Source organism: Zeus faber (assembly GCF_960531495.2).
Source record: "Zeus faber genome assembly, chromosome: 5".
In the NCBI taxonomy this organism is placed as follows: Eukaryota; Metazoa; Chordata; class Actinopteri; order Zeiformes; family Zeidae; genus Zeus; species Zeus faber.
The window spans coordinates 35,532,728-35,559,869 of record NC_137192.1 but is presented as its reverse complement, the minus strand read 5'-3'; the positions used below and the strand labels follow the sequence as shown (position 1 = coordinate 35,559,869).

The 27,142-nt window shown below is 46.6% G+C and overlaps 2 protein-coding genes across 2 annotated transcripts; both read right to left on the bottom strand.

Moving 5' to 3' along the window:
• Positions 1 to 1,316: 1,316 nt before the first annotated feature.
• On the bottom strand, positions 1,317 to 14,397 carry LOC307230341 (delayed-rectifier potassium channel regulatory subunit KCNS2). The gene is made up of 11 exons (XM_080000652.1): positions 14,285 to 14,397; positions 13,590 to 13,644; positions 11,739 to 11,915; positions 10,551 to 10,684; positions 8,260 to 8,424; positions 7,225 to 7,396; positions 3,829 to 3,912; positions 3,286 to 3,447; positions 3,018 to 3,101; positions 2,146 to 2,238; positions 1,317 to 1,895 (listed from the first exon to the last, which is right to left on the bottom strand). The coding sequence occupies exons 2-11, from the start codon at positions 13,623 to 13,625 to the stop codon at positions 1,467 to 1,469; spliced, it is 1,536 nt and encodes a 511-aa protein (XP_079856778.1). The 5' UTR covers positions 13,626 to 13,644; positions 14,285 to 14,397; the 3' UTR covers positions 1,317 to 1,466.
• An 810-nt stretch (positions 14,398 to 15,207) lies between these two features.
• LOC307230762 (odorant receptor 131-2-like) lies at positions 15,208 to 26,786 on the bottom strand (the record flags this gene model as incomplete). Its single annotated transcript, XM_080001198.1, has 4 exons — positions 26,676 to 26,786; positions 25,734 to 26,486; positions 16,724 to 16,855; positions 15,208 to 15,267 (listed from the first exon to the last, which is right to left on the bottom strand). The coding sequence occupies exons 1-4, from the start codon at positions 26,766 to 26,768 to the stop codon at positions 15,208 to 15,210; spliced, it is 1,038 nt and encodes a 345-aa protein (XP_079857324.1). The 5' UTR covers positions 26,769 to 26,786.
• Positions 26,787 to 27,142: the final 356 nt, after the last annotated feature.

Sequence of the window (27,142 nt, the reverse complement as noted above, 5' to 3'; positions counted from 1 at the left end):
CCGTTGGGTTCTCTTTTTTCCTGTCTGTCTGTCTGTCTGTCAGTCTGTCTGTCTGTCTGTCTGTCTGTCTGGCATGAAGAGTTGGTGCTCCTGCGGTTCAACGTGTGTGTGTGTGTGTGTGTGTGTGTGTGTGTGTGTGTGCCCCCTGCTGGTTATAAATACATGAACCTTCTGGTTTGGATCATACTTGGGGTGATTTGAACGTGTCAGAACACATGGGCGTGGCCCTGCATCCTGCCACTTACTGAAACAGGATGAGATGGGACTGTATTGACCAGCACCACCCACCACCCGACCGCCCCGTGGAGAAACCTTTGAGTTGGGTTCAGTCTGCTTTTCATATCCATCACTTTGAACGACAGAGCACAACAGTGATTCTCAGTCTTAAAATCTTTAAAAAGGTTCAATCGAAGTGAAAAAACAGTGAAGGACTTTATCATAATTCGTATCAGACATGAATGATTTACACTCACTGCTTCTTCCTAAAGGAAGGTTTTGACAGAATGAAAAGACTCCATTCACTCTACTGACTCCAACTCACTGACCAACTAACTCACTAACTGATTCACTCACTAACACACCCACTGACTAACTTACCAACTCACTCACTGACTACCTCACTCGCTGACTAACTTACCAACTCACTCACTAATTCACTCAATAAGTGACTCACTGACTAACTCACTGACCAACTTACCAACTCACTCACTAATTCACTCACTGACTTACTAACACACTCACTGACTAACTTACCAACTAACTGACTAATTCACTCACCGACTAACTCACTGGCTAATTCACTAACTCACTGACCATCTCACTCACTGGCTAACTCACTCACCTACTCACCAACTAACTCACGCACTAACCAACTCACTGACTAACTCACTCACTTACCAACTAACTCATGCACTAACCAACTCACTAACTCACTCACTGACTAGCTCACCAACTAACTCACTCACTGAGTAAGTCACTCACCAACTAACTCACTCACTGAGTAACTCACTCACTAACTCACCAACTAACTCACTGACCAATTCACTAACAAACTGACTCAATCACTAACTAACTCTCTAGCTGACTCGAACTAAATTACTCGAACTAATTCACTGACTCACTGACTACCTGACTAACTGACTAACTCACCAACTCCCTCACTTACTGACTGGTTGACTGACTGAGTAAGCTAAACTACTGATCAATACAAATAGTTAGTCACCAAAAGTTCCTTTAATGAATCTTTGTGGATCACTTTCATTCTTCACTCGTCTTTTATTTAAGGTTTGACTCAGTACAATTTTCCAGTTGCAACCTCAAAACATTATGGTCTGTTTGTAGTTAGAAGCACCGGTGAGTCCATTCCAGTCCAGTGTGTTCCAGTTCAGTTCTGATTGGTCCAACACCGTCTCCTCTGGTCTGGTCTCGCTCCGTCAGGCTGAAGTCACCCTGCTCCAGAAGCTCCTTCACAGTTCCTCCTTCCGCTCCATGGCGGTGTAGGACGGATGCTCCACGTAGCTGTAGTTCACCAGCCCTCCTTCACCCTCAAGGTCCACGTCATCCTCCTCCTCCTCATCCTCCTCGTCCAGGCAGCGGCTGTCTCCACCCGACTCGTCCTCCTCGTCCTCCGCCCGCTTGTGGCAGCGGAGGCTCAGTTTGCGCCGGTGGTTGCTCCGCACTGACGCCTCCAGCGCCTTCTGCTTGCGGTAGAAATGGGAGAACTTGTTGAAGATGATGGTGATGGGCAGCGCCACCACCAGGGTCCCGCCCAGGATGCAGCCGCTGGCGGCCATCTTGCCGGCCACTGTGACAGGCACCACGTCGCCGTAGCCCACGGTGGTCATGCTGACTGTGCCCCACCACCAGCAGGCTGGGATGGTGTCCAGGCCCACGTCCTGGAGGGAGGGAGGGTGAAGGGGGGAGAGAATCGTGAAAAGCGCCAAAGAAATCAAATCAAAGACACTTCAATACAGAGACTTGACGGGAGACAAAGAGAGAGAGAGACAGATGGGTAGAGGGATAGATAGACAGACAGGCAGACGGGGACAGACACAGACAGACAGACAGACAGACAGATAGACGGACAGGCCGACGGGGACAGACACAGACAGGCAAATAGACAGAGAGCGTGAGACAGACATGTACCTCCTCATACTCGGCGGTATAGGCCATTCCAGAGAAGACGGACACGCCCACAGCGAGGTAGAGTAGAAGGATCCCCACCTCGCGGTAGCTGTGCTGCGGAGCCAAGATGGAGGACAGGGGTCACATGCTACATGCTACCTGCTACGAGCTACACGTTACGAGCTACACGCTACGAGCTACACGTTACGAGCTACACGTTACGAGCTACCTCCTACGAGCTACACGCTACGAGCTACACGTTACGAGCTAACTGCTACGGGCTACACGTTACGAGCTACCTGCTACGAGCTACATGCTACGAGCTACATATTGCGAGCTACCTGCTACGAGCTACACATTACGAGCTACCTGCTACGAGCTACATGTACGAGCTACCTGCTACGAGCTACACGTTACGAGCTACCTGCTACGAGCTACACGTTACGAGCTACCTGCTACGAGCTACACGTTACGAGCTACCTGCTACGAGCTACACGTTACGAGCTACCTGCTACGAGCTACACGTTACGAGCTACCTGCTACGAGCTACACGCTATGAGCTACACGTTACGAGCTACCTGCTACGACCTACATGTTACGAGCTACCTCCTTCGAGCTACACGCTAAGAGCTACCTGCTACGAGCTACACCCTACGAGCTATACATTACGAGCTATATGCTACGAGCTACACGCTACGAGCTACACGTTACACGTTACGAGGTACAGGCCTATGCTGTCGTCGAGCGTACTTTAGTATGTGGGTCGAAAGAAGGGAGGGAGGAGAAGGCTTGTGTGGCACTAGCACCAGGAGCAGATGAAGAAGCTTCTTAAAGCTTTTAAAGATTTTAAAGCTTCTTAAAAAGGCTTCTTAAAGTGTTTGTTGCTGCTTCACCCTTAGCGTGGCTCCCAGCGAGCGGAGGCCGGTGGAGTGTCGAGCCAACTTCAGAACTCGGAAGATCCTCATCAACCTGAAGACCTGGAGACAAATCAGATCAATAACATGAGATGAGACAGTACGAAACGTAATAATCACAAACTGAGCAAAAACTAAAACAACTGAATGAAATAAAACTGAACCAAGAAAACAAAAGGTCACTTCAGAAAAACAACATTGAACCAGAGCGAAGCAGCCTGAGGGTGGAGCGGGTGGAGCTGCCGACCTGGACGAGCCGTCCCAGGATTCCCAGGTCCGACTCGGATCCCAGCGTGAGGTCAAAGGTCAGCGTGACGTAGATGGGAGCCACCGACACCAGGTCGATCATGTTGAGAGGAAGTCGGAAAAACTTCTTCCTGTTTGGAGCGAGCAGCAGGCGTGCCACCACCTGTGTGTGTGTGTGTGTGTGTGTGTATTATTTACCATTATTATTTAACATTATTCAATTCATTTTTATTTTTAAACAACATATTTTAGAATTTATTCAGCTGCACTTTACAATGAGTGTGGGAATTTAGGGTAGAGGTGGAGTAGAGGTGGTGTCGGGGTAGAGTAGAGGGATAGTAGAGGGAGGCTGTGGTGGAGTAGAGTAGAGATAAAGTTGAAGAAGAGGGAGATACAATGGAAGTGGAGAAAGGGTAAAAGTAAAGTGGAGGTAGAGCAGAGGTGGAGTCATGGTGGAGTAAAGGGAGGTAGGGTAGAGCTAAAGCATAAGTAGAGGTGAAGCAGGCGTGGAGTAGAGTAGAGGCAGAGCAGTGTATCTCGTGACCTCGAAGGTGAACCAGCAGGTGCAGAAGACCTCCAGAGCCTGGGTGGTGGGGTCCTCCATCTGCCTCCCGTCAGCGTCAAAGCTCTGGGCGGAGAAAGGAGAGTTACACCTCCGTCACCCCTGCAGGGCAATCCATCCAACCGTACCAGTCCAGTTTACCTCTACTCACCTCTACCCCGCCTTCCTCTACCTTCACTCTATTTACCTCTACTCCACCCGTACTCGTCTCTCTACTCTACTCTCCCCTACCTTCCCCTCCCTCTATTCTACCTCTACTCGACCTCTCCTCCACCTCTACTCTTCCTCTCCTCCACCTCTCCTCTTCCTCACCTCCTCCACTAAGGTCATGTGGTTTGGTAGAAACAATGTCTCCCGACTGGTGCACCACGTCCTCCGTCGGCCGTGAGCTCCAGTCGTCTACACCTCCACAGAGTGGTCAAGGTCAGGGCATGGCTTCCTGTGCAGTAACAGCTCATCTCTCACCGCACCTGCCGTTTTTAGGGAGGCTGCCACTATCAACCATCATGTCAACCTAACGGAATATACTGAGTCTGTGACAGGCTATGTGTACAAATGCATGGACAATGTGACCGTCATCAAAAACATCACTAAAATAGCCAATGACAAACCCTGGTTCACCAGGGAGGTACGTGCACTCCTGAGAGCACGGAACGCTGCCTTCAAGTCCGGGGACAAGGACGCCCTCAGAGCTGCTAGGGACAACTTGAACAAGGGCGTAAGAACAGTCAAGCGTGCCTATGGACAGAAAATCCAATCACACCTCACAGACACAAAAGACTCCAGTCGCCTGTGGCAAGGCATCCAGTCAGTCACCAGTTACAGGCCAACACCCCCACCGTGCGAGGACAACACAGACTTCCTCAACACACTTAACACATTCTTCAGCCAGTTTGAGGAAAACAACACCACCACACCAACAAAAGCCCGGACCTGCCTGGACAATGTAACACTTGACCTGGACCGTGCTGATGTGCGGAAGACCCTACTCAAGGTGAACCCCAGAAAAGCTGCAGGTCCTGACAACATACCGGAGCGTGTGCTCAGAGACTGTGCTGACCAACACCTCTCTGAGCCAAGCCATCATACCAGCTTGCTTCAAAGCCACCACCATCATACCGCTACCCAAGAAATCCCCAGCCTCAACACTGAACGACTACCGACCCATAGCACTCACGCCCATCATGATGAAGTGCCTTGAAAGATTGGTCAAGGCCCACATAACATCCAGTCTCCCCACTACACTTGATCCATTCCAGTTTGCATACCGTCCCAATCGCTCCACTGATGACGCCATAGCAACAGCACTCCACCTATGCCTGGCTCATCTGGAAAACAAAAACAGTTACGTGCGGATACTGTTCATTGACTTCAGTTCCGCCTTCAACACAGTCATCCCCCAACACCTGGTAAATAAACTCAGCGAAATAGACATCAGCGACCCACTCTGCAACTGGCTACTGGACTTCCTTACTGATAGACCACAGACAGTAAGAGTTGGCAAAATCTCCTCAGAGACCATCACTGTGAACACTGGAGTCCCCCAAGGATGTATGTTGTCCCCTCTGCTGTTCACACTGGCGACGCATGACTGATGTGCCAGATACAACTCGAACCACTTTATTAAGTTTGCAGATGACACAACAGTTGTGGGCCTCATCAGTGACGACAACGACTCAGCCTACAGAGAGGAGGTACATCAACTCATCAACTGGTGTGACAACAATAATCTACATCTCAATGCAAACAAGACAAAATAAATAACTGTGGACTTTAGAAAGAAACACACATCACACATCCCACTCACCATCAATGGCAGTGCAGTGGAGTCTGTGAAGAGCACCAAGTTCCTGGGGGTGCACATCACAAACGACCTGACCTGGTCAATCAACACCACCTCCCTAGTAAAGAAGGCACAGCAACGCCTCTACTTCCTTCGCCGGATGAGGAGAGCTGACCTCCCCCCTTCTGCCCTCACCACCTTCTACAGGGGAGCTATTGAGAGCATTCTCACCAGCAGCCTCTCAGTCTGGTATGGCAGCTGCTCAGCTGCTGACCACAAAGCCCTACAAAGAGTGGTGAGGACAGCAGAGAAGATCACCTAAACAGCACAACCATCCATCCAGGACCTGTACCCGTCTCGCTGCCGCAAGAGAGCCACCAATATCATCAAGGACCACACCCACCCAGCACACAAACTGTTCACCCTCCTACCTTCTGGCAAGCGCTACCGCAGCATGCGGTGCAATACCTCCAGATTCAGGAGCAGCTTTTTTCCAAAGGCCATCAGACTACTAAACTCACCAAATACGACATGGACACGACACCCACAAAGACCAACTGACTGCACAATATTTACATTTTACAATACATATGTATCCCCTTGGTATACATATGCATCCTCTTGCTGCTAGCTTTGTACTGCACCTTATTACCTTAATAACATACCTCATTCGACTTCTTGAGTATATTAAGACTAACCTTAGTCTTGTTGTGTTGTTGTGTCTATTGTTGTTGTCTTTTTGCACTTTTATCTTATATATTGTGCGTTACAAATATTACTGCACATTTGGAGGGTATGGGGAAACGCAATTTTGATCCTTTGTGTAATCACGTGTTGCATGGTACGATTGACAATAAAGTACACTTTGAACTTTGAGCTGGCTCTGGTCGCCCTGGTTGCTCTGGTTGCTCTGGTCACTCTGGTCGCCCTGGTTGCTCTGGTCACTCTGGTCGCCCTAGTTGCGACGACTCTCCTCCCTCTGTTTGACCACGGTGACGTCGTTTACAGATGGGCAGGCAAGGCAGCTCTGGGTGGTGCCGTGTCCTCCATGACGCTCATCGCGCTGCTCGTCACACTTCTCTGTAAAACCGGTCGCCCTGAAACTGAACGCACAAGTCCACCGGCGGATGTTTGTTTGCCAAACACTACGAGGTCTCACTCCCCCTGCCTGCCACGATGGAAACCTTCAGCCCGCGGCATACGACACTCCTTCTGCTCAAGGTCTTCAAAGCAGATCGGCCCCTGGGTCGCTCCACCTTTCAGTTCGCTGCAGCCGACGACGTTTCTTCCCTTTCTCTGCTGCTCCGTCCACTACTCGTCCAAAGCCTAGTGCTCGAGCCCTCTGGCGTTCTCCTCTTTGCTCTGGGTGGTGGTGTTCCTGTCGTGCTGTGCTGTCTGTTGTGCTGGGATTTGCCCGTTCATGGGGTTCGGTGTTGTTTTTATTTAATCCCAACCCCTGTTCCCACAGGGGGTCTTTTACCTCTTGCACGCCCTTATGGTAAATACAAATTAGTTCTTAATTAAGCTGCTTGGTAAAATCAAGGTTGATGATGATGATCCATCTCTACTCAACATCCACTCCACCTCTACTCTACCTGGTACTCAGGGATGCTGTTGATGCACGTGGCGGTGATGGAGGTGAGCACCACCCCGATGGAGAGCAGACTGAACAGCTTGCTGGGGATGGAGTAGCCGGGGTTCTCCACCGTCAGCCACAGACACTTCCGGATGGTTCCATAGCGAACGTCCTGGAAGTGCTGCAGGTCTCTGCACGGAGCCACCGGAGGGACGACCCGCAGAGAAGTTAGAAAGTTAAAAAGTGAGTAGGTTACTACTGCCATGACCTGTAAAGGAACTCCATCACTCATCCCTTTAGATGCGTATGAAGATGCACTGCTCGATAATGTTTGACCAAATTGAACTGTTTGTAGCAGAAGGATTAGCTTGGGAACAAGGGTACATGGCTGCTTTCCAAAATGGAAGCCGATTAGATGAGTGCCTCTAGTGGCTGCTTCCAGAACATCGCTGTAACTCCGCCCACATTGATGCAGGTCACTGGAGGACAGGCCAAACAACAATTCAAAAATATACAATATTCAATACACTTTTTCCCTCGAGGGTACCTCTTCCAATAGTCACTAGTCTGAATATATGACATTTATTGAAGATATTTGATGATATTCAAAGAGGGTGTGGTCAGGTGTGGTCAGGCCTGGGGATGAGCTGACTGACAGGTCTCACTGACAGCCTGTGTCTGCTTTGATTACTGCGCAGTAAGACGGCTACAACTAGGCCGCCATGTTTTAGGCTTCAAAACACTGCGTCGTACAATCCTTTTTATTTACAGTGGCAGGTGGGAAATGCTGACTCAGCAATATGACGGCGTTTGGAAGGTAACTGTTTCCCAAACTTCCAAAACATGAATAACAGTGAAATTGATTGGAATATTTGGATACAGCCCCATTTCAGCCCAGACCAATGGGATTTCTGGGCATGTAGGAAGCAACATCTCAAATTATTCTGTCGCTTAGAAAACAGCGAGGAATTTGAATTTGGTCTTGACATCCCATAATCTCCCGTGCTGAGCTCTCCCCCCTCACCCCTCCCCAGACCCCCTCTGTCTGTCCCACCTGTTGAGGTCAGAGATCTCGTCCACCGAGGTGTCCACGCTGCTGACGTCGCTCTCCTCGTCCCAGCTGCGGTGCCGGCTGTTCTCCAGCTTGCGGTCATGGTAACGGTAACTACAGCAACTGTCCAGGAAGAACTCGTTGATGCCCCAGTACTCCATCTCCTGGCTGCTGCCGGTTGGGACCAGAGGTTGTGTTATTAACTGCTCCTGTTTCCTGGTTCCCCCCAATGGCTATAAATGATTGAACCAACCAAGACCTTTAATAAGACTAGAAACAGGAAGTAAGATAGTAGAAGCGGGAAGTAAGAGACTAGCAACAGGAAGTAAGAAAGTAGAAGAAGGAAGCAAGAGACTAGAAACAGGAAGTAAGAAAGTAGAAACGGTAAGTAAGAGACTAGAACCTGGAAGAAAGAGACTAGAATTAAGTTTGCAGATGACACAACAGTTGTGGGCCTCATCAGTGACGACAACGACCTACAGATTGGAGGTACATCAACTCATCAACTGGTGTGACAACAATAATCTACATCTCAATGCAAACAAGACAAAAGAAATAACTGTGGACTTCAGAAAGAAACACACACCACACATCCCACTCACCATCAATGGTGAGTGGGATGTGAAGAGCACCAAGTTCCTGGGGGTGCACATCACAGACGACCTGACATGGTCAATCAACACCACCTCCCTAGTAAAGAAGGCACAGCAACGCCTCTACTTCCTTCGCCGGATGAGGAGAGCTGACCTCCCCCCTTCTGCCCTCACCACCTTCTACAGGGGAGCTATTGAGAGCATTCTCACCAGCAGCCTCTCAGTCTTGTATGGCAGCTGCTCTGCTGCTGACCACAAAGCCCTACAAAGAGTGGTAAGGACAGCAGAGAAGATCACCAAAACAGCACAACCATCCATCCAGGACCTGTACCCGTCTCGCTGCCGCAAGAGAGCCACCAATATTATCAAGGACCACACCCACCCAGCACACAAACTGTTCACCCTCCTACCTTCTGGCAAGCGCTACCGCAGCATGCGGTGCAATACCACCAGTTTCAGGAGCAGCTTTTTTCCAAAGGCCATCAGACTACTAAACTCACCAAACACCACATGAACAGGACACCCACAAAGACCAACTGACTGCACAATATTTACATTTTACAATACATATGTATCCCCTTGGTATACATATGTATCCTCTTGGTATACATATGTATCCTCTTGCTTCTAGCTTTGTACTGCACCTTATTACCTTAATAACATACCTCATTTGACTTCTTGAGTATATTAAGACTAACCTTAGTCTTGTTGTGTTGTTGATTCTATTGTTGTCTTTTTGCACTTTCATGTTATATGTTGTGTGTTACAAATATTACTGCACATTTGGAGTATGGGGAAACGCAAATTTGATCCTCTGTGTAATTATGTGTTGCATGGTACGATTGACAATAAAGTACACTTTGAACTTTGAACTTTGAGAAACAGGAAGTGAGAGAGTAGAAACAGAAAGTAAGAGACTAGAAACATGATGTAAGTCTAGAAATGGGAAGTAGGAGAATAGAAACAGGGAGTAAAAGAGAGAAAGATAGTAAAATAGTAGTAAGATGGTAAAAACAAGTAGTAAGACAGTAGAAAAAGGAAGTGAGACAGTAGAAACATGGATTTAGAGACTATAAATCTTAAGTAAGAAACTAGAAACATGAAGTAAGACTTTAGAAATGAGAAGTACAAGACTAGAAACAGGAAGTAAGAAAGAAGAAACAGAAAGTAAGGGACTGGAAACAGGAAGTAAGAGACTAGAAACAGGAAGCAAGAGAGTAGAAGCAGGAAGTCAGAGACTTGAAACAATAAGTAAGAGTCCAGAAACAGGAAGTAAGAGGGAGTTAGGGTCAATTTGGCATAACATTGCAAATGTATTGGCATTGGTGGAAAGTAAGAAAGCAGAAGTACTTGTAACTGTACTTTTTGTACATTTTAAGTGTCTATCTCTTTAAGTAAATTTCACTTTTGAATTTTCCTCAAAACTTCAAATATCTCTATTTTTACTCTTCTACTCTTCTTTATGTAGTTTTATAGGCTTGGCCTAGAGGGCACTGCATATGACAAGTACTTTTCCTTTGAAACTGCAACTATATTTATTTACTGAAGTAGAAATGTCAATGTGGTACTTTACCTTTGAGTCATTTTGTGTCAGGGTGTTAGTACTTCCATGTGGACGGCCTCAGTGTCGAAATCATGAACATCCATCAACCCAGAAAGTGACTTTAATAGCCTGAGTGGATGTGAAGGTGGAGGTCCCACCTGAAGGAGAAGACGCACAGCTCCTCCATGATATGCAGCTTCCCCGTCTGGTAGAACTGCAGGACGTAGGGGAACAGGGCGGGGTTCCTGTCGAAGTAAAACTCCGCCTGCTGGACATCGTAGTCATCACACACCTGCAGCAGGAAGTACAGGCGCAAAGACACGTTTCCATGGATACGTCGACGGCGTCACTTCATTCGTCCAAAATCAAATCTCAGCTCAGTCTCCACTGACTCAAGACAAGACCAACGCACCCTCCGCTCGGAGGCTGCCCCCGGTGGCTGCTGGAGGAACTGTCTTCCCTTTTTATACTTCCATCCTTCCATCCATCCATTCATCCACCCACCCATCCCACCGTCAATCCATCCACCCATCCACCCATCCATTCATTCATCCATCCATTCTTCTATCTGTCTATCCATCCATTTATTCTTCCATCCTCCTTCAATCCATCCATCCATCCATCTGTCATCCACCCATCCATCCATCATCAATTAATCTGTCAATCAATCCATCCATCCATCCATCCATCCATCCACCCATCCATCCATTCATTCATCTGTCCATCCTTCCATCCATACATCCATCCATCATACATCCATCCATCTGTCCATCCATCCATCCATTCATTCTTCTATCTGTCCATCCATCAATGTATTCTTCCATCTTCCTTCCATCCATCCACCCATCCATCATCCACCCATCCATTCAACTGTCCATCCATCCATCCATCCATCCATCATCAATTCATCTGTCAATCAATCCAATCATCCATCCATCCACCCACCCAACCATTCATTCATCCATCCATTCTTCTATCTGTCCATCCATCCATTTATTCTTCCATCCTCCTTCCATCCATCCATCCATCCATCCACCCATCATACATCCATCCATCCATTCATCTCTCCATTCATCCACCCATCCATCCATCCGTCCATCCATCATCCATCCATCCATCCATCCATCCATTCATCCATCCATCCATCCATCATACATCCATCCATCCATCTGTCCATTCTTCCACCCATTCATCCATCCATCCACCCATCCATCCATCATACATACATACATCCATCCATCCATCATACATCCATCCATTCATCTGTCCATCCATCCATCCACCCATTCATCCATCCATCCTTTCATCCATTCATCATCCATCATCCATCCATTCTACCTGCCTACCTGTAAAATAGCTTCTTCAGAGTCGCAGGCCAGTAGTTTTCCCAGTCTGGTGTCTGGAAACCTCCTCAAGGTGCTGGAGCAGAGGCTCCTCTTCAGTCCCCCGACATTGATGTGGACCGGGCCCTCCTTGTGGTCCTCGTGGACCCAGCTGGGCAGGTTCTCCTTCACCATTATTATCTAGCACCAAGGAAAAGGCGTGGCACAGGAAGCTGAGGGGCCATGACCCCAACCCCAAACCCTAACTCCCAACCCCAACACCAACCCAAACCCAAACCCCTGACCCCAATCCCAAACACCAACCCCAACCTCCAACACCAACCTCCAACACCAACCTCCAACACAAACCGTCAAAACCGACCCAAACTCCCAACCTCCAACCCCAATCCCCTGACACCAGCCCCAACCCCCAACACAAACACCAACATCACCCAACCCCCACCCTCAATCCCGAACCCCCAACATCCCCAACCCCTACCCTTAACGCCCAACCTCCAACCCCAAACGCCTACTCCCAACATGAGACGCTCAGAGCTTTGATTTGTACCAGACTTACTACAGGTTTGGAACTTTCCTTTCATATCAAGATTTCGGAGCTTGGTTCAATTTATGAAATGAAACTTTAAACCAGTTGAATCTGGTCTGGTCTGAACTGGTCTGAACTTGTCTGGACTGGTCTGGTCTGAACTGTCTGGTCTGGTCTGAACTGGTCTGGACTGGTCTGAACTGTCTGGACTGGTCTGGTCTGAACTGGTCTGGCCTGGTCTGAACTGTCTGGTCTGAACTGGTCTGGACTGGTCTGAACTGTCTGGTCTGAACTGGTCTGAACTTGTCTGGACTGGTCTGGTCTGAACTGGTCTGGTCTGGTCTGGTCTGAACTGTCTGGTCTGAGCTGGTCTGGACTGGTCTGAACTGGTCTGGACTGGTCTGGACTGGTCTGGACTGGTCTGGTCTGGTCTGAACTGTCTGGTCTGAACTGGTCTGAACTTGTCTAGACTGGTCTGGTCTGGTCTGAACTGGTCTGGACTGGTCTGAACTGTCTGGTCTGAACTGGTCTGAACTTGTCTGGACTGGTCTGGTCTGAACTGGTCTGGCCTGGTCTGAACTGTCTGGTCTGAACTGGTCTGGACTGGTCTGAACTGGTCTGGCCTGGTCTGAACTGTCTGGTCTGAACTGGTCTGGACTGGTCTGAACTGGTCTGGACTGGTCTGGACTGGTCTGGCTGGTCTGAACTGTCTGGTCTGAACTGGTCTGAACTTGTCTAGACTGGTCTGGTCTGGTCTGAACTGGTCTGAACTGGTCTGGACTGGTCTGGTCTGAACTGGTCTGAACTGGTCTGACTGGTCTGGTCTAAACTGGTCTGAACTGGTCCGAACTGGTCTGGTCTTAACTGGTCTGAACTGGTCTGAACTGGTCTGAACTGGTCTGGACTGGTCTGAACTGGTCTGGTTGGCCGAGGGAGTCTCACCTTGGGTTCAGTGGACGCCTGGTTTCATTTGGGGAAAATATCTCAGGAAAGAGACTCTTGGTGCTAAAGTGATGTTGGTCTAATGGAGTTAGAGTTGGTCTCTATCTCTTCTTCCTTCCCTCCTCCCTCCCTCCTCCTCTCCTCCACCCTCCTCCACCCTCCCTGTCCTGTCCTCCTCTCTTCTGTTCTCTCACATCCAGCGATGACCAAATCAGGAATATTAAACAGTTCTGTCAAAAATAATATCAATAAACTTCATGTACAAGCATCATGTCAAACTGAGCAGAGTCCGTGCGACGTGTGACGAGAACCTGAAATAGAGAAAACTGAACAGAGTGGAGATAAGATCAAAAACAGGTTGTCTCACTTCCTGCCCCCCCCCTCACCACACAGACCCCCTGCTGCTCTGGAGCCTCCTGCATCAGCAGCAATGAAGTTGATCTATAATTCAAGAGAAAAACAGAATCACTGTGTTGACTTGCACTCATTCATCATCATCATCATCATCCTCATCATCATCATCATCATCATCATCATCATCATCATCATCATCCTCATAATCATCCTCATCATCATCCTCATCATCATCATCATTCTCACCATCATCATCATCATCATAATCATCATCATCATCATTCTCATCAACATCATCATCATTCTCACCATCATCATCATCATCATCATCATCATTCTCATCATCATCAACATCATCATCATCCTCATCATCATCATCATCGTCATCCTCATCATCCTCATCCTCATCCTCATCACCATCGTCGTCATCGTCATCATCATCCTCATCCTAATCATCATCCTCATCCTCATCATCCTCATCATCCTCATCCTCATCATCCTCATCATCCTCATCATCATCATCCTAATCATCACCCTCATCCTCATCATCCTCATCATCATCATCCTCATCATCCTCATCATCATCATCATCATCCTCACCAGCTCCTTCAGTGAGGAGGAAACCAGTTAGTTTGATTGACAGAATGTAAAGGAGTTAAAAGCAGCAGATGAAGGTTGTTTATTATTTATTTCTTGTTCTGATGTTAAATGAAGATCAAGCTTTTACCTTGAAGTTTCCTCACAGAGCTGCTGGATGTCTGCTCCTCCTCGGTGCGTCCTCTCAGCTGCCTTTTCATCCCAGGATTGATTTCTATTTCCAGGTCTGTGTCCGTGGTCATGCACTGTCCCCGGGTCACTCCGCTCCTCACTCCGCTCCTCACTCCGCTCCTCACTCCGCTCCTCACTCCGCTCCTCACTCCGCTCCTCACTCCGCTCCTCACTCCGCTCCTCACTCCGCTCCTCACTCCGCTCCTCACTCCGCTCCGACTCTCGGAGCCTCAAACTCCGGTGCGCGTCGTGCGTCCCGTGGATTTAAAGTGGTAATCCATGAGGTTATTTTGTAAAAAATAAACAAAATTAAATATAATCCTCTATTCATTTCATCAGCCCCTCGTGTCCATTACGCACATTTTTGTATTTTTACAGCTAGTGTGTGTAATCTCCGGGTGTGTTGCTAAGACATTTCACTGCATATATGTATAAAGTATGTATATGTAAAGTATGTACAGTATATGTATGTGACAAATAAACCTCTTGAATCTTGAATCAGCTGGCACTTATGGGAAACTTCCATTCATTGTGCTTTCCCTATGCATTTGTGCATGTGTTCTGAAATGACTTAAAGCCCTTCAATGTACTTAAAGTAGTAAAAGTAAATGAATAAATGATAAGCAGTTTGATAGATCCAGTACCTGATTTGTTCTCTTTCTATTTTTGTTGCTTTGGCTTGAAAAGCCAAAACTTGATTCATCATCTTTCTGTTTGATTCACTTTGAATAAAAAGGGAAAAGTGATGAGAACATGTATTCTTATGTGTGAACGGAGTAAAATGAAATACCCTAAATAGAAAAACACTGTATTTTTTATTTGTAGGAACGGGGCAAGGGGACGCACAGCGGAGCGCATCACTGGCGCTGATGGGAGGGGGCCCTAGGGGCCACTGGGCCCCGGTGCGGCCGCACCCGTCGCACCGTCGATGGCCAGTGACCACTGCAGGGAAATAGAAACACAAAGGCAGTGGTTACTGGCTAGAATTGCTTCAGAGGAATATTCTATTTGTAACTGCATTTAACTACACACGACGAATCAATCATTCTATGAAAATAAAAAGTTGATATATATCATTTTTAACTCAAAATAAAGATTTGATCAATCACTTTAATCCAAATTGGAACTGCAATCATGTAAGGTGGTGCTGCTATCTAGTGGCCAAACCTGTTAGAACGCAAGACAGACAGACAGACAGACAGTCAGACAAACAGATAGATAGTTAGATGGATAGACAGATAGACAGATAGATAGACAGATAGACAGACAGATCGATAGATAGATAGATAGATAGACAGACAGACAGACAGACAGACAGACAGATAGATAGATAGACAGATAGATAGATAGGTCTGGTCATGGTGTGCATGGCATATGTATATGTACATTCCTTTTCAAATTCCATTCTCCCTGAAGGTGTTTTTATTAAAAGTAACAGGGTTGACGACAACCTGGGCACCCAACAAAATCGTTGTTTTTCAACATTTGGCTCAAATCCAATCCCATAAGTTGAATATGATAATTTGACCTTTAAAATGTCAAATGTTTTATTTGTTGTTTTGGGCCCTGTGGCAGAGGCACCTGGGGAACCCTTGACTGGGGTGTAAGGGTTTGACGCCCTTGGGTTGATGGAATTGAACTTCAACTTGTGGGGGGTTGTAGTCCAATGCCGTTTCAGTAGAAATGGGGGTTGGCATGGGGAGGATTTGAAAATTGGGTAAAATTGCCACTTAGACTGAGAAACACCTGGCCTGGCACACAGGATGTGCCATAAGCGGAATCAAACACCAGTAAAGAGATGGATGTTAGTGCCTTGGTCCACCAGCTCAGCTACACATGGAACATAACCCCTGACCCTAACCCTAACTCAAACCCTGACCCTGACCCTAACCCTAACCCTTACCCTGGCAGTGTCAATGCTTTGCTGTACCTGCTGAGTGACTGAGATTTGATCGGGAACATATCTTGTGTTTTTGCTTCATGTTAATACCTCCTCGTGTTGGAACAAAAGTATGTCACAATATATATAAATATATAATGACATAAACATATATGTACACACATAACGACGAACACAACTTCATATAACCCCAGTCACCGACCCTTGTACAAGTAAAACCAGCGTCTGTCTGCCTCTTTATTTCAAACCAGCGACTGACAAACCACAGATTAAACCCTCATTTGGAGGACCGTCCTTCGGTGGGACTCCGGGGCACTGCCTCGATCTACGTTCTGATTATATTGAAGACCACCGACTGACAAACCACAGATTAAACCCTCATTTGGAGGACCGTCCTTCGGTGGGACTCCGGGGCACTGCCTCGATCTACGTTCTGATTATATTGAAGACCACCGACTGACAAACCGCAGATTAAAGCCACCCTTTCATTTCTGTCACGGTGTGACTCAGTAGCTTCTGATCTGCCAGACGGTAGATGAGCGAGATGAGCATTGGAGGCACGATGCTGAGAAGCACCAAGCCTGTGAGGAGGATGTTGAGCATGTGGTGGGGTAGTACAGCTGGCAAATACTGGGACAACAAGGAGCATGAATAGGACAGCAGAGAGGGGAGGAGATGAAATCCATGAAGAAGGAGGGTGTTCCTGGCTTTTATGGCAGAGGCCTGTGGAGGAAAGGGAGTATGGTAACAGTAAACTGTAAATATACTCAGATAACCTAAAAATGAAAACATCGCAAACATTGCTGTCAGAGACCTGACAAAGAGTACATGGTACTAAACGCAAGTCAAAATGTTGATTTAAGCCCAGAGAAGAAGATTTGATTTGGATGCTTTCAGGCCAATGCTTGTGCCCAATTTAAAGCCTAAAAAAATCTCTCTTATTCTGTTCCTCATATAGTGACATGGGCCTTTTAGAAGAAGAAGCAGTCTTTATTCGTCACACAACACACCACACGCACATGCTTTTGATGGTGCCGGTGAAATGGATCCTCTGCATTTGACCCATCCTGGCTTGTCCTTCCTCTGGGGGCACAGTGGGCAGCCTACGTGGACGCGCCCGGGGACCAGGTGATAAATGTCCATCGCTGGTCAGACGATGATGAGTGCATATTTTGGTGGGGGTCCTTACTGACGTGAGGTGGAGGAAACCCCATGTGAGCACGGGGAGAACATGCAAACTCCACACAGAAAGGCTCCTATTTGGGAGATAACCCACCGGAGTACGGTGCCAACAGTGCCCCAGGCGGGAATCGAACCCAGGACCTTCTTGCTGTGAGGCAGCAGAGCAGTGCAATGCACTGTGCCACCGTGCCAACGGTAGTGGTTGCTGGGTGGATGATTCTACCCAGAATCATTTCAAAGATGAGGTTCTCCATTTACTTCTCTTCAGAATCAGAATCAGAATCAGAAATACTTTAATAATCCCAGGGGGAAATTACTTTCATTACAACTCCAATCTACATTCAACATATTAACATACAACATATAATAATTATTAAGAAACATATTTATATATAAATAAATATATAAACAAATCTATATACACATGGTAAAGTGTAAAATGTACAATTAAAAATGTGCAAGAAGAAGAAGAAAGTGCAGATGTGGAAGTCCGTGTTTTGAGGTCAGGTTACAGAGAGGTGGTGTCTGACTCTCTGAGGGAGGCGTTGTAGAGGTTGATGACCTCAGGCAGGAATGATTTCCTGTGGCGCTCTGTGGTGCATCTGGGTAAGAGGAGTCTTCTGCTGAAGGTGCTCCTCTGCTGGGCCAGTGTGTCGTAGAGAGGGTGTGAGACGTTGTCCAAGATGGACTGAAGCCTGGACAGCATCCTCCTCTCTGCCGCAGTCGTCAGGGTGTCCAGCTCCTCTCCTACGACATCACCGACCCTCCTGATTAGTTTGTTGAGTCTGTTGTTGTCTGCGACCCTCAGCCCACTGCCCCAGCATGTGACATCAAGAAGATGGTACTGGCCCCAACAGACTCATAGAACATCCTCAGCATCGTCCGGCAGATGTTAAAGGACCTCAGCCTCCGTAGGAAATAGAGTTGGCTTTGGCCCTTTTTGTAGACTGCCTCTGTGTTTCTGGTCCAGTCCAACTTGTTATTGAAGTACACCCCCAGGTACTTGTACTCCTCCACAGTGTCCACGGGGACCCCCTGGATGGTAACAGGAGTCACAGATGTTTTTGCCCTCCTCAGATCCACTATGAGCTCCTTTGTCTTCGTCACATTGAGCTGCAGATGGTTCAGCTCACTCCAGGTGACAAAGTTGCCCGCAGCAGTCCTGTATTCACTCTCATCACTTCTCTTGCTCTCAAACAACAAGCTCAAGAACATTCTTCTGGTTTTAGTTCTATCGCTGTGGGGCACATACAGTCACATGTTCTAAAAAACATCCATATTGCTTTAACTTTGACAGTAGGTTCCTTAGATTTTGATCAACTGAAAGGCTTTTGCTTCCGCCCTAAGGAGTTTGGATGTTGTGGAACAATTTTGACATAACACACCTAGGTGCTCATATCTCTTTTTAAATAGTTCGGAATTTCTGTAATGGAGCCTATTACTATACATATTACTACAACATATTACTGAGCAGCTGTAGTCTTGGTTCCATTGAGACGACTGATAGTGAAATGATCCCTTAGGACCTTTCCCTCTCTGTAAGGTTTGGTCAAGTGCTGACCCTTAAGATAACGCACCTTATCAGAAGTAGAAGAGACCCTAGCAGCGAGCACAACCTTCATGTAGGTGTAGATCAGAGTCAGAAGCAAAAATGCAGTCAGCTCACCTGACTTGACCTTGAGGTGGTTATTTTGACCTTGAGGCAGTTACTTTCACCTTGAGGTGGTTACATTGACCTTAAGGCAGTTGCTTTGACCCTGAAGTGGTGACATTGACCTTGGGGCAGTTACTTTAACCTTGAGGCGGTTACTTTGACCTTGAGGCGGTTACATTCACCTTGAGGAGGTTGTTTCAACCTTAAGGCAGTTACTTTGACATTGAGGTGGTTACTTTGACCTTAAGGCAATTACTTTGACCTTGGGAGGTTGTTTTGACCTTAAGACAGTTACTTTGACCTTGAGGTGGTTATTTTGACCTTGAGAAGGTTACTTTGACCTTAATGCGGTATCTTTGACCCTGAAGCGGTTACTTTGACCTTGAGGTGGTTAATTCGCCTTGTGGAGGTTGTTTCAACCTTTAGGCAGTTACCCTGACATTGAGGTGGTTACTTTGACCTTAAAGCGGTTACTTTGACCCTGAAGCAGATTTCTTTGACCTTGAGGTGGTGACTTTGACTTTGAGGCAGTTACTTTGACCTTGATGTGGTCACATCAAGGTGGACCTTTAGGAGGTGTTTCAACCTTAAAGCTGTTATTTTGACCTTGACGGGGGTTGTTTCGACCTTAAGGCAGTTACTTTGAACCTGATGCGGTTACATTGACCTTGAGGTGGTAACTTTGACCTTGAGGTGGTTACTTTGACCCTGAAGCGGTTATTTTGACCTTCAGGCGGTAACATTGACCTTGAGGAGGTTGTTTTGACCGTAAGGCAGTTACTTTGACCTTGAGGCGGTATAATATAATATAAAATATTATATTATATTATATTATATTATATTATATTATATTATATTATATTATATTATATTATATTATATTATATTATATTATATTATATTATATTATATTATATTATATTACATTATTTTATATTATATAACACAATACAATACAATATAATATAAGATAACAATATAATAGAGCCAAGAAAGGGCCCACGTCACGGTCCTAGGAGTATTGACGAGATCGACGAGATCGACAAGATCGGCTAGATACTGCTAATCCTATCACCACTACAAGCAACAATTACAAGCTACAAGCTACGCTGAAAGGTGCAAGCTACAAGCCACAAAGCTACAGAACACAAGAGAAAACATCATGCCTGGAGATAGACACAAAGGTCGATGTCGGAAACGAGGAACCTCCTCAAAACCAGCATTGACAGTGATCTCTGTGAACATTGAAGGGTTCTCCTCTGCAAAACAAACCATCTTAGCCGATCTATGCAACAAGCAACACTGTGATGTTCTCTGCTTGCAAGAGACTCACAGAGGAAGTGAAAATAACCGCCCCACCATACCAGGAATGGTCCTGGCCACTAAGCGACCTCACCGGCAGTACGGCAGTGCTATATTTGTAAAAAACGGCGTTAGCTATAGAAAATACAGAAATGTCAGAGGACCATGACATCGATGTCCTATCCGTTGAGCTAAGCAGTGCTGTAGTAACATCTGTCTATAAACCACCACCTGTAGACTTTATATTTTCCCAGCCAATCCCTAAAGTACACAGCAAACCACAGATCATCATTGGGGACTTCAACAGCCACAGCACCCAGTGGGGCTACCCTGAAATGAACAAAGATGGAGAAGCAGTAGAGGACTGGATGGATACCAACCAACTAAGTCTTATCCATGACCCCAAGCTACCACACTCGTTTTTCAGTGCTCGCTGGAAACGTGGCTATAATCCAGACCTCACCATGGTCACAAGTAACATCGCTGGACTGTGTAAAAAGACTGTGCTGGACCCTATTCCATCAAGCCAACATCCCATCAAGCCAACATTAATTTGGATCCCATTGGTATCCAAATTAATGCAGCTGTAGTCCCAACCATCGTGCCCTTTAAAAGGTGTTTCAACTACAAGAAAGCAGACTGGAAAGGCTTCACCAACGAGCTGGAAGAGAAAATCAAAAATATAATACTAGTTAGCAAGAACTACGACTAATTTGCTAACCTGGTGTTGAAAACTGCTCGGAAACACATCCCACGAGGCTGTAGAGTTGAATATATACCTGGGCTTTCAAAGGACTGTGGAGGACTCTATTACAACTATTTCAGCATGTTTGAAGCAGATCCCTTTTGAGATGAAACATCTGCCCAAGCTGAGAAGGTGATGGAAAACATTGCCCAAGAGCGAAGCAAGACCTGGAATGCTCTTATTGAGTCCACAGACATGTAACAAAACAGCAAGAAAGCATGGACACTTATTCACAAGCTAGGGGGTGACCCTAAAGCAGCTCATCAGCACCCAAAAGTCACTGCCAACCAAGTTGCCAACCATTGCTCTTGAATGGAAAGAGTGGAAAGAGAGGGAAAAAGACCAAGCTGAGCCGTAAGAAATACATCGAGGACCCTGCTTTTACAAGACAGCTTACTATGGAAGAGCTGGAAGGGGGAATCTCTACCCTCAAACCAGGAAAGGCAATCGGATTGGATAACATCGCAACCGAACAGATCAGGCACTTCGGTCACAAGGCAAAAACATGGCTTCTACAGCTATACATTGACTGCTTAACAACACACAAACTCCCTAACATCTGGAAGAAAGCCCACATTATAGCACTGCTGAACCCTGGGAAAGATCCATCCGCTCCCAAGAACTTCAGACCAATCGCACTTTTGAGTCATACCTACAAGCTTTTCGAATGTCTGATCCTCAACAGAATTGGCACCTTTGTTGACAAACACCTCATCCCTGAACAAGCAGGTTTCCGCCCTGGCAAGTCAACAACAAGCCAAGTACTCAACCTCATTCAGTACATCGAAAAGACGGCTATGAGGAAGGGATGGTAACTGGTGTGGTGTTTGTCGGCCTCTCAGCTGCTTATGACACAGTCAACCACAGACTTCTCCTCAGCAAGATCCTGGAGACCACAAGGGACATCCGTCTGACAGAACTGATCGAAAGCATGCTTGAAAACAGGAACTTTTTTGTTGAGCTTGGAGGAAAGAAAAGCAGGTGGCGAAGACTCAAGAATGGCCTTCCACAGGGAAGTGTGCTTGCACCACTTCTCTTTAACATCTACACCAACAACCAACCAAAAAGTGCAGACACTATGCAGACGACCTTGGCATAGGTGCACAAGCCACTGACTTCAAAGTTGTGGAAGACAGACTCTCCAATGCTCTGGCAGAGCTAACACCTTACTATGAAGTGAACCACCTATGTGCAAATCCATCTAAGACACAGGTGTGTGCCTTCCACCTGAGAAATCGTGAAGCCAAGCGCCAACTGAAGGTCAACTGGTCAGGAACCTCCCTCAAACACTGTGAGCAGCCGGTGTACATAGCGGTTACCGTGGACAGATGCCTCTCTTTTAAGACCCACATTGAGAAGACCAAGTGTAAATTGAGTGCGAGGAACGACATCATCCGCAAGCTCACTGGAACAACCTGGGGTGCTAACTCACAGACTCTGAAAGCAACTGCACTGGCTCTCTGCTACTCAGCTGCTGAGTATGCCTGCCCAGTATGGGAGCCAGCTGCCCATGCCAAGAAGTTGGACCCTGCCCTCAATGCTAGCTGCCACCTTATCACTGGCTGCCTGAAACCAACACCTACAGACCGGCTATACATCCTGGCAGGCAAAGCCCCACCAGAGATACGACTAAATGCAGCAAGCAAGAAAGAGCGGCAACAACAGTCCAATGATCAAAGACATCCTCTCTTCAGCCATGTGCCAGCCTAAAGCTGCCTTAAATCCAGGAAAAGTTTCCTGAAGGCGTCCTACCTCTCAGAACACCGAGCACAAGCAGTGAAAGAGTCACTCGGTGGGAAGAAAGACTTGACAACCTCCCACCAGAAACAACAATGGAGCTAAAGGCGAGCGAGGCACTGCCCCCTGGAGCAGACACCAACTACGCAGTGTGGAAATGCCTTAACAGACTAAGATCTGGTGTTGGACGTGCAAGAGCCACTCTTGCCAAATGGGGACACCTGAATGACGGGGACGCTGTGTGTGACTGTGGCACTGGACCACAGACCATGGAGCACCTCCTGATATGTCCCCTGCTGGAACAGCCCTGCACAGCATTGGACTTAGCAGAGTTTAATGAGAAGGGACAGCAATGTGTTCAGCTGTGGCTGAACCACATCTAGCCAAGCCTTGTAACTCACTGTTTTGTGGACACGACAAGAAAATAAAACATAATATAATGTGATATAACATAAAAGAATATAATATAATATAATATAATATAATATAATATAATATAATATAATATCATATCATATCATATGATATCATATAATATAATACAATATAAAATCATATAATATAATATCATATAATATAATATCATATCATATAATATAATATCATATAATATTCTTTATTACAATGTAATATAATATCATATAATATCATATAAGATAATATAATATCATATAATATCATATAAGATAATATGCTATTGTGTCATGCAGCTGTATTTCTAAAGCCGCAAAACATTTTTACAAAACTTTTCCACACATGCAGAAAATATTTCTACAGCTGCAAAACTTTATTACACATTCACAAACCATTTCACAAGCTCAAAATATTAATGACCATCATTTTATTCCATAAAGAAAGTACTCCTAGGTAGGTAGGTATGCTGTCAAGAGGAGGAATGTGGAAGGAAAGATGTGGTGGATTCTACGACAAGGACAGAAATGGCTGTGGTGAATACATATTTCAAGAAGAGGGAGGAGCACAGGGTGACGTATAAGAGTGGAGGAAGGTGCACACAAGTGGACTGCTGTATGTCTTATGCAGGAGGTGCAACCTGAAAGGGATTTGAGACTGCAAGGTGGTGGCAGGAGAGAACATAGCCGGGCCGCATTGGATGGTGATCTGTACGATGACTTTGGAAATCAAGACGAGGAAGAGAGCCAAGGCCGAGCAAAGGATCAAATGGTGAAAGTTGAAGAAGGAAGACTGTTGTGTGGAGTTCAGGGACGAGTTAAGACAGGCGCTGGGTGATAGGGAAGAGATGTCGGATGGCTGAGAACTTGGTGTGTCATCTGGACAGAGGGAGGAAGACAAGGACACTGGGTGGTGGAAAGTATATGGAGGAAGTAGTTGGCGCAGAAGAAGAGGGATGGTCAGAGATAGGAGACAGGAGTACAAGGAGATGAAGCATCAGGCAAAGAGAGCGGTGGTGAGGGCTAAGAAAAAGACGTATGGCAAGTTGTATGAGAGGTTGAACACTAAGGAAGGAGAAGATGACTTGTACCGGTTGCTGGAAAGGAGCAGCATCACCATCAGCAGAAGAAGGATGCTGAATTTAGAATCTTTATTCGTCACATGACCGCACCACAATACATGCATATATATATATATACACACATGCTTTTTGGGTGGTGGCCAGTGAAATGCGACCTCTTTATTTTTGCCATCCTGGCTTGTCCTTCCTCCAGGGGGGCAGCCAGGAGCAGTGGGCAGCATTCGTCGACATGCCCCGGGACCAAGTGTCCATCGCTGGTCAGACGATGATGTGTGCATGTTTAGGGTGGGGGTCCTTACTGATGTTAGGTGGAGGAAACCCCATGTGATCAGGGGGAGAACATGCGTACTCCACACAGAAAGGCTCCTATTTGGGAGATAACCGGCGCACGGTGCCAACAACGCCTCAGGCGAGAATTGAACCCTGGACCTTCTTGGTGTGAAGCAGCACCGTGCCAGGCTCCAAGATGGGGCTGCCAGGCAAGAGGAAAAGAGGAAGCCAAAGAGAAGCTTTATGGATGTGCTGAGGGAGGAGATGCAGGTGGTCGGTGCGACAGAAGAAGATGCAGAGGGCAGGAAGAAATGGAGACAGATGATCCACTGTGGCGACCCCAAACAGGAGCAGCTGAGAGAAGAACGAGGAGATAATATGATACGTCTCTCTAACTGGGGATGGGGCCAAAAAGGTATAAGAAAAGTAAGGAATAAAATGTCTTCCATAGAAATGTTTGGCAGGGAGTGTGAATGGAGTTGAAATAACTGAACATTAAACTGCATTTGGGAGTGGAACGTGAGACCAAACTATACTTCATCATGGTGAATATTATATTAAGTGATGCTTTTAATGTTGTAGCTGATCGTTGAAAAATCGAATGAGAATCAGGATTTTCGTGGTTAGAATTGAGATCACAGATCTTTGTGACACAGCCCATGGTCTGTTGACATCAGAGAACCTGCTCATTCAGTTTAATGAGTTGAATGCATTGAAGGAATTGACAGCTGTGGAAGAGATATTCTGACATGTATTTCAAAAATTGAAAACTACTCAAGTAGAGTTATTATAGAGTAATATACTAATTCGTTCCAATTATGAAGTTGCACACAACACAATACGATGCCAAAGCTAGAATTAGCAGAAAAGGTTGCTTGCCGTATCCCTTTATTGTAATGTTGTTTTATGCAACTAATATCCCAAATGCAAATGCAGCAACATCATGTATGAATGAGATTGCACAGAGGTATAAATCCAGATAGAGATTATAATGCGATTAATTGCGCAGCCCTACCAAGAATCAAAGCAAACCAAAGTGTTCTGACATCTGTAGAAGTTTCTCCACAGCCCCTCAGGAATCTGCCTGGTCAGAGATCTGGTGTGATTTGACCCGACATTTGCTCACAAAATGCCTCCTCAGGTACTTCCTGAACTTCCTGTCGCGGACGCCGTAGATGATGGGACTCAGGAAGCGTGGCAGGATGTAAACAATCAGGTAGTTGGCGAATCTTATTTCCAGTATCCGCCCAGAGAAGATGAGGTGCAAGACGACCTCCACGCTGGGCGAGACGTAGGAGAGCATGCACATGGCCAGCTGCGCACCGTGCAGCAGGATAGTGTTCCTGGCTCTCTGGGCAGACATCTTTTCCGAGGCCAGCGCCCGTGCGGCGAAGAGGATCCTCAGGTATGTGTAGACCAAGGTGAGGAAGACACAGGAGAAATAGAGGGCGTCGAAGGCCTGCCGCTTGTAGGCCAGCACCGGGTCCTTGAACACGTTGTGACGCAAGCAGAACACCGAGTCGTGGAAGAAGCCGAGGGGCTCGGTGGCGAGTGTGACGAACAGGTCGGTGATGTCGGGCGCCACCGAGATGAACCAGATGAGGCCGATGAGGGCGTAGGTGCGCCTCACTGTGCAGATCTGGGTGTGGTGCAGGGGGTCGCAGATGGCGATGTAGCGCTCGATGGCCATGCTGGCCAGGTTGACCGGGGTGCTCCTGGTGGTGAAGACTGCCACGAGGATGAAGAAGCAGCAGAAGGAGACGTTGATGGTGAAGAAGACGTAGCTGAGGATGAAGAGTGTGATGGTGACGGTCAGCTGGATGGCATCATTGATCACCATGTGGATAAACAGGATGTAGCGAGGGTCTTCGTAGAACACCTGCGGTAGGAAGAGGAAAGGATTGCATTACTATGGAGACTGCCAATCATGCAAAATGCGACCATTTTATCAACTGTTTCTAGATCAGGGATGGACAGATCAATACTGAAGAATGAATCCTTTTTTCTCCTCTTGGGAATTGATCACTTAATTATTGATCTTAGTGTGTGTTTGTGTGTGCGTGTGTGCCTGGTGTCTGAAGAACGTCGCCACCACACTGCCGTTGATGTAGCTGAGAATGAGCCAAACGAGAACGACGATCAGGTTCTTAACGAAGGCCATGGTGAAGGTGTCTCTGATGAGCAGGAACTGGTCGAGAGACAAGAGAGAGAGAAGGAGAGAGAGAGGGATGGGGGAGGAAGAGAAATAGAATCACTGTTTCAGGTCCTTTCAGAAACTCCCAAATCTGAAGTTCTGACCAGGAAGGACAGTGGAAACTTTACTGTCATAAAACAGTGAGATAGTTAGATGTTAGGTATATAGTTTGGTAGTTAGTGAGATGTAAGGTTTATAGTTTGGTGGTTAGTTAGATGTTAGGTATATAGTTTGGTAGTTAGTTAGATGTTCGGTAGACAGTTTGGTAGTTAGATGTTAGGTTTATAGTTTGGTAGTTAGTTAGATGTACGGTATATAGTTTTGTAGTTAGTTAGATGTTA